The following is a 12,498-nucleotide window of genomic DNA, read 5'->3' on the forward strand; positions in this document are numbered from 1 at the left end:
GTGCATGTAGGACTGATAGCCACAAACCGATTTAACTGATTTAACTTGTATCTAGAATCTACTTACCTGGGGTCAGATATTGTACATATCCCTGCCCAGAGATTATGCTTTTCCAGCGCTTTCAAAACGTTCTCATTGCAGGTTACAAACTGAAAATATTTAATGATTGCAAACAAATAAGCCACTCTACTCTTTGAAATGAACATTAAGTAACTGCTACTTGTTTGCTGATTTGTGGGCTCAACTTTACGCATACGATACAGCTTACACTACAGTGGTACCTCGGACGGGTTACATACGCTTCAGGTTACATATGCTTCAGGTTACATGTACACAAAACTGTTCAGTATAAGTTTAGTATTTTGTAGAAATAAATTTACATTTTTATGGGAAGCAATATATAATAAAATTTGGAAAAAAATATGAAAAGACTGTTTACAGAGGGGTCACCTGAACACAAGTTCTCTTATTCTGATGATTCTTTGGTGAGGTGTTTTCTCAAAAGCTTTTTGAAAGTCTAAGTACACACTGTTGATAGGATCATATCTATCTATATGCTTGTTGACACTGTGAGGCAGGACTTTATATATATATAAATATATATAAGATTTATATATATCAGATTTATATATATATAAATCTGATGATTCTTTGGTGAGGTGTTTTCTCAAAAGCTTTTTGAAAGTCTAAGTACACACTGTTGATAGGATCATATCTATCTATATGCTTGTTGACACTGTGAGGCAGGACTTTATATATATATAAAACTCAACAGTCAGATTGCTGATCTTTTTGCCAGAATATATATATATATATATATATATATATATATATATATATATTCTGGCAAAAAGATATATATATATATATATATATATATATTCTGGCAAAAAGATATATATATATATATATATATATTCTGGCAAAAAGATCAGCAATCTGACTGTTGAGTTCTCTCCAGTGGATGCCATCCAGACCCAGAGATTTGAGAGTTTTTCTATTGCCAAAAAGTCCTAGAATTCTTGCAGTGCTATTTGCCTCAGTTCCTCATTCTTGAATAAGTTCATTAACGACCTGAAGCAGCATGGGGGGGGGAGGGCTGAGGTGGGATTCGAACTTGGGGCTCCCCAAAGACCCGCCATGACCACAGCGCCCGCAGGCGCCCGTGGCTGAATTAAAAGAGAGAACGGACTGCCAAGGGCCAGGGGCGGCGCCAAGGGAGAGCGGCCTCCGCCCGCGAGGAGCCGATGGGAAAGGAGGACGGAACGAGCTGCAAGCGGAACCTTTGCGCGCTCAGCAGGAAGACCGTTTTTCCCCCGGCCGGGAGGCCTTCGTAGTGGGACGCGCGTCTCGGCGGCGGTTTGCCACGTCTGTGAGCGGCGGCTGAGAGCGAGAGTGCGGCTGGTGCAGCTGGAGACCCCCTTCCGCCCCGGCCGTCACCATGGTGAGGGGGCGCTCCGAGAGGGATAAAGAGGGGCCGTCGCCCAGTTTCCCGGTTCCCGCGCTGGGCCATTCGGGCCCGGCCTTTCTAGCCCCCGGCGCGGCTTGCCCAGGGCGTGGGGTGGGGGTGTCCTGGGCAGCGGTGGGGAGGATGCGCTTCCCTGGTACTGAACGTGGGGTTGCTCTAGTACCCCACGCCTTTTCCCAAGGGATGTCAAGCCTGCGAAGGGTCCCCACCACCCACCACACACCACACATTGGATTTAGGAAAGCTTTTAATATTTGATGAATTATTGTATTTTAATATTTTTGCTGGAAGCCGCCTAGAGTGGCTGGGGAAACCCAGCCAGATGGGCAGGGTATAAGTAAATAATAATAATAATAATAATAATAATTAATAAATTTGATTGGGAGGCTGCCTCCGGGGAAAGCGCTGTTGCTGAGCCCCATCTTCGAGCTGGCCACATATTCCCCAACAGGGACACCCTCGTTTACTTGTTACACCCCTGTTTTTCCATAGGGGGGGTCAGTGAGCGTGACACATACACACACACCCGGTTTTACGTCGCCGAAGGATTGGCTTTTCTTGTTTGCATGCGTTTACTTTTGCAGTAGCTGTGCCTCTTTAAAAAACATAAGGCATCTGTTGAGAACAAAGCCTACCCAAGGGTAGGCTCCAAAGGGTCTGGTATCTTGTCTCTGACAGGAAGCCCACAACCAGGATATAAAGGCAGTAGTGCTTAGCGCCCCCCCTGCTCCTTCCAATTTTCTGCCCCCCCTCCCCGCTGCAAAAAGAAGAAATAAAGTTGGTAGTGCTGGGGTGAATGGAGCCCACTGCCTAAAAATATGTGGTGGATAAAGCTATTAGGGTTTACTAGTCATGGTGGTTATTTAATCTCTAGTATCGGAAACAGTTTGTATCTGAATTAGTTGTAGAGAATCATGATGGAAGTTCAGTTGTGCTCATGTCCTTGTGGGTATCTCATTGGCCACTGTAAGAACAGAAAGCTGGATTAGATTGGCCTTTAGACTGATCTTGCAGGGTTCATCTTATATATATATTTACAGTGCAGCAGGAAGCTTTCAAACGTGCAAGTTTTAACTTGATATGTCACATTCTACCTCTACTAATCTCAGTATGATGTCAATGAGGTTCCACAGGTTGTTGAGTTCAGAAAGTGATTGTACACATGGGGATGCTGCAAAGACACCTGAAGGTTAAATCAGTTTCAACTTTATGGACACCCACTAAACAATGCAGTCAAACCTTACATAAAAATGTGAAGCAAAAGATGATGGCATGTTTTAATCATTGAGTAAAAAATCTAGGGCCGGACTCTATTATTTTTTAAAAAATGTCTTGCTGTATATTTTCCTACTAGGTGTCTGTAATTAATACAGTGGACACTTCTCATGAAGACATGATCGTAAGTATTTGATTTATTTTTTAATTTTTTAAAAAGAATATATCTCCCCACAAAAAAGAAATTGTCATGATTAACTTTTATTTTAAAAGAATGAAGCAAATGACAGAACATTTTTCCTAAGCAACTGACTTAAAGGGACCACTTTTTTCAATTGTGAGATGAGAGTGGAAGCAGTGTAGGGAATGGTAGGTGTTTCATTTTGGGGCAAAGTGAAATAGCAGGCTTGAATCCAGGGAGAGAGGCATGAGCTGAGCATGCTGTGGCTAAGTTCCCTTTGGATTTTACTCTAAAGAGACATGTTTAGGAAAAGTCTTGCTTAGTGACCCTTTTATTTATAGAACCAGCATTTTGTTGTATGTAGAGGAGGGTGATACAATGCTTTTTATGTTTGTTTGTTTTTTGAAACTGACAATGAGCAGAAAATGCTTTTTTTTAAAGGAAAAAATTATAGCAGTAGGAGCTATATGGCTGAGTGGATAAAATGCAACGGAGGAAGGCACAACCTATTGGCACTATCTGCTCTGCAATTTCTTCCAGAACTGGGCTCTGTCATAATTCCCATTTGTGTCAGTCAGGACTTAGTGTTGTGTAAATCTGGTGTGAAAAGCTGTTAATAGCAATCTTGCTACAAGCTTTATCCAGGGTAAATAATAGTAGTAAGTAGCTTTCCGATCCTGCTCCTACCATTAACTTAGTTGACTATTTGGTGCAGGTTCTATTCTATATTATTGCAGCTTAGCCATGTTGTATCAAAATAGCAGATAATGTTGTGGCATAAAGTCAACATGACCTTCCCTATAATTCTAAACTGCTTTATACTCTCCATCCTTAATTTTTACCTATTCCCACTAGAAGCTGAGGTGGTCAGGGCAATTTCTGCCTTCTTGAGACTCTAGTCCCGTTTTGCCTGATAGTCATCACTATCTCAGTCTGGTACGATATTGGTTGCATTTGGGTTTTCCAGGAAAATGCTGTGTGATCACACTTTTTCATCTTACTGCACTGTGATATTCAGAATTTTACACATTTGGATTTGTTGCTTTTGAGATTTTAAAACCAGTTGTATTAATTAATCAATCAATCCAGCATTTATAGATGATCATGAAAACTTCTTTTTTTAATATAATTTTTATTTGCAAAATTTAAATTTTCCACAAACGAAATTCCAGAATCTCAGATACATCAAACAGCAATCATGAACAAAAAATCTTTCAGTGTCAATAAAACTTCTTTATTACTTCCCAGCATGATGCTCAGATGGATTATTATGGCATGCGGTTGGCAACTTGTTCCTCAGACAGATCAGTGAAAATATTTGATGTAAGGAATGGAGGGCAAATTCTCATAGCTGACTTAAGAGGGTGAGTCAATTAAAGACAACATAATCCTATGACAAATTCCCCATTTTCATCTTCTGCTTAGGGGTACAATTAATGGCTTTGGGGGCAGAGTGGTGAAAACTTAATGTGCTTTGTTTACATACGCAATGTTCAATTTGTTTGATAATCTCTTCCTTCAAAGCTGTTTAACCAAACACTTCTTCAAAAGTGTATCATTTATGATTGGCTAAAATAAGCCTCAGAATTACTTACATGTCTCTTATTTTGCAATTTTCAATTACCAGAGTCTGAGGGAGGGGAAACCTTTTTCTTTCAAGCGTCACATTTCTTTGGGGGTATCTATTGGGACTGCATGCCAGCACAAACTCCTTTTGACACCCCTTTCCTCTCCCTCTCTGTGCTACCGTGCCCAGCACACTGCTAGAAAGGAGGGACAGATCACACTCAAAAGTGGGCTTTCTCCCCCTCATCCCATCACTCTACTGATTTCAGCCTTTCCCCCCACACTGAGAGCCAGTGTGGTGTAGTGGTTAAGAGCGGTAGACTCGTTATCTGGGGAACCGGGTTCGCGTCTCCACTCCTCCACATGCAGCTGCTGGGTGACCTTGGGCTAGTCACACTTCTCTGAAGTCTCTCAGCCCCACTCACCTCACAGAGTGTTTGTTGTGGGGGAGGAAGGGAAAGGAGAATGTTAGCCGCTTTGAGACTCCTTCGGGTAGTGAAAAGCGGGATATCAAATCCAAACTCTTCTCTTCTTCTATTTTTCCTTCCTTGCCAGATCAGTTGCAAAAGGCTTCTCTCTTTCCCCTCCATTGCTCTGTCTGTTTAATCTCCCCCTCAGTTTGCCCTCATGAACTGTACAAAAAATATCTAAGGACTACATGCAACTGTCAGGCTTCATGTTCCCCATCCCTAATTTACTAGTAAGGGGAGGGAGATTTCAGCATACAATCATCAGGAATAGTGGTGGGGCAGAGGAAAGAGTGAGAGAATGAATAGCAGAGGAGCTGTAGTAAAAGGCATTGGGCATAATGAGTACTTCCCTTGGTTGAGGAACCAGAGAGCTGAAATATTTATTTTAGAAGAATTTGGATGAAAGGGATTTTAAAAGAGAAAGAGGATTCTGTGGAATTTGTTGTTAATTTGGCTTATTTTTCCAGCAAATCCCTTGCCCCTGTTTCCCAGACAGTGACTATCGTTGTAACTGAAAATTCCATATTTTTCCCTTTATAAAAATAAATGGAAAGGTACTGAATTTCTGACTACAATATATCACTTTGATATTTTAGTGGTAATATGTATCCATAACTGAATATATTTCCATGACACTGAATGGATTGTAAATGCTCTTGATAATAAAGTATTGGTGCACTAATATCCCCCCCCCCCCATTCTGCTTTTTGTAGACACGAAGGCCCTGTGTGGCAGGTTGCTTGGGCTCATCCCATGTATGGAAACATCCTTGCTTCCTGTTCCTATGACAGGAAGGTTATTATCTGGAAGGAGGAGAACGGTACCTGGGAAAAGGCGCATGAATACACAGGGCACGATTCTTCAGGTACTGGCTGTTCTTCCTCCTAGCTAGCTGAGTACAGTCGTACCTTGGAAGTCGAACAGCCTAGTTCTCGAACGTTTTGGCTCCCGATCAAAACCCGGAAGTGACTGTTCCGGTTTCCAGACTTTCTTTTGGAATCTTCCTGCAGCCAATCGGAAGCCGCGCTTTGGTTTTCTAACGTTTTGGAAGTCAAACGGACTTCCAGAATGGATTCCATTCGACTTCCAAGGTACGACTGTACTTTGTTGCTTCAGTTATAATTTTCATGCATTGATTAGAGACTTCATGCAATCATGCTGGTCCCAGATCTTTGTTTGGTCTTCCTTAATTGAGCCTACTGAGCTTCTGTTACATGTCTGTTGTCCTTTTCTGTGTAATGCTTTATTAAAGACTGAACTTCACAGACAGTGAAAGTAAAATAATTTATTTAGGAAACAAAACCATACCGACTGGAATGGTAATGGCATTTTATTGCATTTTGTTATCATTCTGATTGTGAGCCAGTTTGAAAGGATCTTAGTCCTGGAATGCAGCATTTTAAAAAAATCTCTGTTATTACAATGCAACTGTCTGCTATAAACTGCATTTCCAGATGTTACATTATACTAATTTTGGTAAAGCATTTCTAGAATCAATAAACTATTTACTGTCTTAAGTGCAGTCACAGAGAAATCTACCTTGGTACCATCTAAAATTCCTAAAACTTAGATGCTATTTAAAAACAAAAGCTTTAAGCATAATGTGACAGAGTTTTAATCCACTTAACAAGCGTAGGCTTCTGCTCTGATTGCCTCAGTCATTGCTGACAAATCTATTAAGGTCAAGGTACACATGAATTCCCCATAACTTTTAAGTAGTCTTTAGAAATAATTCAACCAATTTTTGTGTTTGATGGCAGTGAATTCCGTATGTTGGGCACCACAAGACTTTGGATTGATCCTGGCTTGCGGCAGCTCTGATGGGGCCATCTCTCTGCTAAGCTGCAGTGGTGATGGAACATGGGAAGTGAAAAAAATCAGCAACGCACATACAGTGAGTAATTTTAATGGGATTATTTTATTGTGTATTTCAGATAATGGATGTTTAATGTCTGTGCAACAATTTTATTCTTTGTAAATGCATAGAAACCTGTTTTGACATTAAGTTGCATGTAAATCAATATATAATAATCACAATTTTATTGCAGAAAGTTTTGCTACTCTAGTACTGAACTGAAGTTAAAACGAAAAGCCACTTCAATGGAATGTCAGATGTCCAAAAACATAAGCTAATATGTTTACATATGGGAAGGCCCATACCCCAGTGGTTAGAGTGCATACCTGGAAGAAGAAGACAGTCCAAAGTTCAGTTGCTGATGTTTCCATTTAAGAAAATCCTGGTAACAGGACTGGAAAATATGTCTGCCTTAAAATAAAATCAAAAGCAGAGTGCTGGTGCTACTACAATAGGCAGTAGCTGTCTAGATCATCTGGCAGTGAAAGGCAGTTTCATAAGTCCAAACAAATAAGATGAAAAAGTTAGCATTGACTCAGGGCCTTCATTTCTCGACATAATTGTACTGTTCGAAAGTATTCAGAATAGCATGATAAAGGGCATGCTTAGTATGCTACTTCAGTAAGTATCCTGTCATGTTAGTTGTGTTAAGAAATATTTGGATGATTGCTTTGGCTGCAAATAGGAAGAAACTGCATAAATTTGTGTTCTTGCATAGATTGGCTGCAATGCTGTTAGCTGGGCCCCTGCAGTTGTACCAGGAAGCCTTATAGAACCACCATCAAGCCAAAAACCAAACTACATTAAGCGTTTTGCATCAGGTGGCTGCGATAACCTTATCAAGATTTGGAAGTAAGTTGTCCTGACAAATTTACCTAAAGTCTTCCTATATGACAGACCTTTCTTTGTATTTCCTCTTTTCAACCTCCCCCCACCCACACTCCTTCCAAGGTATTAAAATTGATTAAAAGGCTTTATTTATGACCCTAACCTTGCTCACTTACTCTCATTCCAATGTGTGCACTCTGTGCGTACACTTCCATGTCTTGGAGCTCAAATGTCTTTATGTGGAGTTTCAAACAGCAGGTGTCTTCTGAAGAGACTTACAAAAAATTACCTCCATATTCACAGGCAGCTTCAAATATGGCATGGGAAGCTGCTGTTTAAAACAGAAAGTGTTGCAAAACCCTTGTGTTATAATTGAAGTGGGTTGTCAGAACAAGGCTTTATGAAATTCTTCTCCTTTATGTATCTTGGGTATAGGATCAGCCCGTTATTTGTAGTGTTGCTTTAACAGAATGGCTGTACCAACTTTAGGTTTTTGCTCTTGTTTTGTGAAAGGTTAGCATTTTTTATTGTTACTACTGTTGTCATTTAAATTTATATAGTCATCCGTAGATCTCAGGGCATTTCACAACATAAAATTACTATGTAAAGAGCACAAAATACGTAATTAAATATAAGAACGGAAACAAATCAAGAATTCCCCCCCCCATCCCATGATACATTTAAAAGGACATTGGGTGTCAATCAGCCAAAGGCCTGCTTGAAGAAAAATGTTTTCGCCTGGTGCCTAAAGGTGTATAATGAATGCGCAAACCAAACCTCCCTGGGGAGAGCATTCTAGAAACGGAGCCACTGTAGAAAGGGCTTGTTCTCATATTGCCACCCTCCAGACCTCTCATGGAAGGAAGCACATGAAAAAGGGTCTCACAGGATGATCTCAGGGTCTGAGCAGGTTCAAATGGAGAGAGGCAGTCCTTGAGTTATTGTGGTCCTGAGCCATTTAAGGTATTATAGGTTCAAACCAACACTTTAAATTGGGCCCAGATAACTGGCAGCCAGTATTACAACACTATAATAAGCCTCTGCATGGGAAATACGATGAGAAGATGTTTTGTTTCGCTCTTTCTAAATTTGCACCTTTCTCCCTCGAATCCTGCCAGAGAAGAAGATGGCCAGTGGAAAGAAGAACAAAAACTTGAAGCTCACAGTGACTGGGTCAGAGATGTAGCCTGGGCCCCCTCCATAGGCTTGCCAACAAGTACTATTGCCAGCTGCTCACAGGTAGAGATCGAATGGCTGAATGGAGTAAATTATATACAGTTACTTTTCACATAACATTTAGCTACTATAGGCAAAGAAAGCTCCTGAGACCGCCACCCTATGCTTAGAAGCTGTGGTTGGATCCAGAGTTTCTATAAGTGAAACTCGGCTAATAGAAAGTTATTTGGAAGGTAGGGTTGGGGGAGAGAGAGATGTGGTTTTCACCAATTCGTCCCTTCCCCTATATCTCCCCAAAATCAGATTGGTGTGAAAAGTGGTGCAGAGGGCTTCAGGAAGAAGGGGAGATCAGCAAAAATCACTTCCCCAATCCTTCCTCTTCCAGGAGTCTCTACTAGATCTCAGACCATACATCAACTGGAAAGAGTCTGGATCCAACTGACTTTTTTTTAATCATATTTTAGTTTCACTGTATTTCATCTAGCAAAAGATGCATCTTTCACTGATCTATAACATTCATAATCTAAAAGTGCCGTTGCTGATTTATCAGTACACTGCTGACATGGCATATACATCCAACATGCTAGTTTGGGTAGCTCCGCAATTGATAACTGATTCAAGCTTGCAGGAATTCATTGTGGCACAGTCCTTTCTGGGCTGTACCACTTAGTCTTCAGATTTGGGGTTGCATATTTGATGTGCCATGTAAAAAAAAAAAATCTCCCTGCATACGGAAAGCTGGCATGTTAAAAGTTTTCAGTGATATTTATTTAATAATAGTAAAAATATTAAGTTACCCATGTTCAGTTGTACAATGGCACACTTAAAGTTTGAAGCAATATAATCCAAGTAAAACCTATCCAGGGATGGGGAACTTTGTCCTCCAGATGTTGTTTGACACCAACTTCCACCAACCCCTGCCAGTAGGGCCAATGGTCAGGAATGATGAGAATTGTAACCCTATATATATTATTATACTACAAGTTTCTCACCTCTGACCTGTGTTGATATGCTATGTCTGTAAACTTGCATGTTGGAAATGTATACAGTATTTTTATGGGCCAACAATTATGGGCTTCTAAATGGTGCAGCCACATGCCTTTGGGATGCTGCCTGAGTGGTTCTGAAAATAAGATGCCCTTGATAAGAAGAAGAAGAAGAGAAGAAGAGTTTGGATTTGATATCCCGCTTTTCACTACCCGAAGGAGTCTCAAAGCGGCTAACATTCTCCTTTCCCTTCCTCCCCCACAACAAACACTCTGTGAGGTGAGTGGGGCTGAGAGACTTCAAAGAAGTGTGACTAGCCCAAGGTCACCCAGCAGCTGCATGTGGAGGAGCGGAGACGCGAACCCGGTTCCCCAGATTACAAGACTACCACTCTTAACCACTACACCACACTGGCTCTTGCTGTATTTAGTGCTGAATGTGAGCCTGCCCTTGTCCTTACAGCTTTGCTTGTTGTTTTTCTAGGATGGCAGAGTGTTTATCTGGATGTGTGACGATCCCTCTGGAAATTCATGGTCACCAAAATTGCTACACAAGTTCAATGATGTAGTCTGGCATGTTAGCTGGTCCATTACTGCAAATATTCTTGCAGTGTCTGGAGGAGATAATAAAGTGAGTGTAAAGCATTTTATTCTTATACTTTCAGTCACATGGCCATATGCAGGTATCAATCTAACTAGTTCTTATGCTCATGAAATCCAAATTTTTCAGTCCTGATCCTTATTTGTAGTTAGAGAAAAAACCAGCTTCCCGATTTGGATATATTGGGAAACTAAATTAACAAAAGGCTGCAAGTCTTGCATTTTGGGTGAGAAACAGAGGAGGAGAGTGCACAAACCCAAGGTTTGTTCTTGATTTATTAAGATAAGGCTTATTATACTATATCATCATATCTAAACAAAATAGAAAATTCTTTCCAGTAGCACCTTAGAGACCAGCTGAGTTTGTTCTTGGTATGAGCTTTCGTGTGCATGCACACTTCTTCAGATACCTGGTATCTGAAGAAGTGTGCATGCACACGAAAGCTCATACCAAGAACAAACTCAGCTGGTCTCTAAGGTGCTACTGGAAAGAATTTTCTATTTTGTTTTGACTATGGCAGACCAGCACGGCTACCCACCTGTAACTCATCATATCTAAACAGGCCTATATCTTCCTAGGTTCTAGCAGTGTGGGGGGGGGGGGATCTACTCACCCTATAAGTTTAATAACTTTTTTTTGAAGTTAAAAAACAGTTAACCATATTTTCACTAAGTTGTATTGACTTTAGCAATGTTGGAAGAATGTTGTGAATTTAAACATTAGCTTGTCTTGTGTGAATATAATTGAATCTGTTTGCAGTGGGAATACTGTGCTTTTTTAAAAAAGAAAAAAAGCAACTGCCTCAGATGTGAAATGACCGGCAACTATTGGCAAGGGCGAATTTTCAGAATAAACTCATGTTGTGAAGTGCAGTGGATTCTAAAACCTGGGCAAGAACTAAGCACTCTTATTCTGATCTTTTACAGGTAACTTTATGGAAAGAATCTGTAGATGGACAGTGGGCATGCATCAGTGATGTTAATAAAGGCCAGGGAGCAGTATCTGCTATTACAGAAGGGCAACAGAATGAACAGTGACAAATGGGTTAACATCAATCCCAAATTATCAATGCAAGGAAATAGACATGATTTTTACTACTTTTCTTATTAAACCAAATTTATTTGATCTGGCACAAGCAAAGCTAACTGGTTTCAAGAAAGCTATACATACCATAGTATTTTGCCTTAATTGACACTTGGTATAATTCAAGGCAAACTGTACATCAAAGGGTATTGCTTGCTTGCAGTGAGATTTTTCCCCCCCTTTTAAGCATCACTTCATTTTCTTCATTAATTTCCTGGGAAACCTTTGATAAGCCTTCCATTAACTCCTCTCCATTAGGAGGAGAGGAAAAGTTTCTATCGATCAATATTTCTCCTTCAGAATGACTTGTTTTACTTACTACAGTCTTCTTGTCATTTAAAGCCTGGTAATGTTTGCTCTTTCGACAAAAAGAAAGAAACTCTGCATCAGATACCTAATACAGAATTTGAACTTAAGTAAGAGAGATGGAGACTGCCATTTAAACAAAGAGAAGGATTACCAGAAATTCAAAGTTGCTTTTGTTCTACAGTTTACCCTTCTATTGTTTGCAAGTACTTGTGAAATTGACCTCCAAAATATTATTAAACTAATAAACTCTAAGCCACTTTGTGTACCTCTTTTTGTTTAAAAGAAAAACTAAATAAAGTCTGATCAAAACAATCTCAACTGTTTGGAAAGAAGGCTACTTTTTTACAGAGGTTATTTTATATATCCCCCCCCCTGTAAATATGTATCATCAAGTTATTGGTCCAAAGCTTCCTTTTCCTTTTGCCCAAAGGGTTACTTCATAAAAAAGTAGAGTGAAAACAGCAAGCGCTTAAGAAGAGCAAAATCTGCCTGTGTGACAGAGATGGGGCTGCAGTAAACGCTGACCGAGTCAAGAAAAATATTAAGAGCCAGATGTGAGGACAGTGATCATTTCTTAAGTCTATTGTCTTTCAAGCAGCTTAGTTCTTTTCTGTCTCCTATTCTGCTTCAGTCAGATATCATGTGCAGTAATGTGTCTGGATCTGGGCCCTGCAGTTTTAGAAGGGTATTGACAATCTGGAATGTGTACAGAGAAGGAAGCCAAATGAAGGTGAGGAGTTTGGAGAGCAAGTCCTATGGT

The 12,498-nt window shown here is 40.3% G+C and overlaps 1 protein-coding gene across 1 annotated transcript; it reads left to right on the forward strand.

The window, feature by feature from the left end:
• Nucleotides 1-1,287: 1,287 nt before the first annotated feature.
• SEC13 (SEC13 homolog, nuclear pore and COPII coat complex component) lies at nucleotides 1,288-12,052 on the forward strand. Its single transcript, XM_033141139.1, has 9 exons — nucleotides 1,288-1,444; nucleotides 2,823-2,867; nucleotides 4,113-4,228; nucleotides 5,614-5,765; nucleotides 6,661-6,794; nucleotides 7,474-7,607; nucleotides 8,702-8,822; nucleotides 10,230-10,376; nucleotides 11,273-12,052. The coding sequence occupies exons 1-9, from the start codon at nucleotides 1,442-1,444 to the stop codon at nucleotides 11,381-11,383; spliced, it is 963 nt and encodes a 320-aa protein (XP_032997030.1). The 5' UTR covers nucleotides 1,288-1,441; the 3' UTR covers nucleotides 11,384-12,052.
• The last annotated feature ends 446 nt before the right edge of the window (nucleotides 12,053-12,498 follow it).

This window comes from Lacerta agilis, chromosome 2, assembly GCF_009819535.1.
Source record: "Lacerta agilis isolate rLacAgi1 chromosome 2, rLacAgi1.pri, whole genome shotgun sequence".
NCBI classification, from domain to species: domain Eukaryota; kingdom Metazoa; phylum Chordata; class Lepidosauria; order Squamata; family Lacertidae; genus Lacerta; species Lacerta agilis.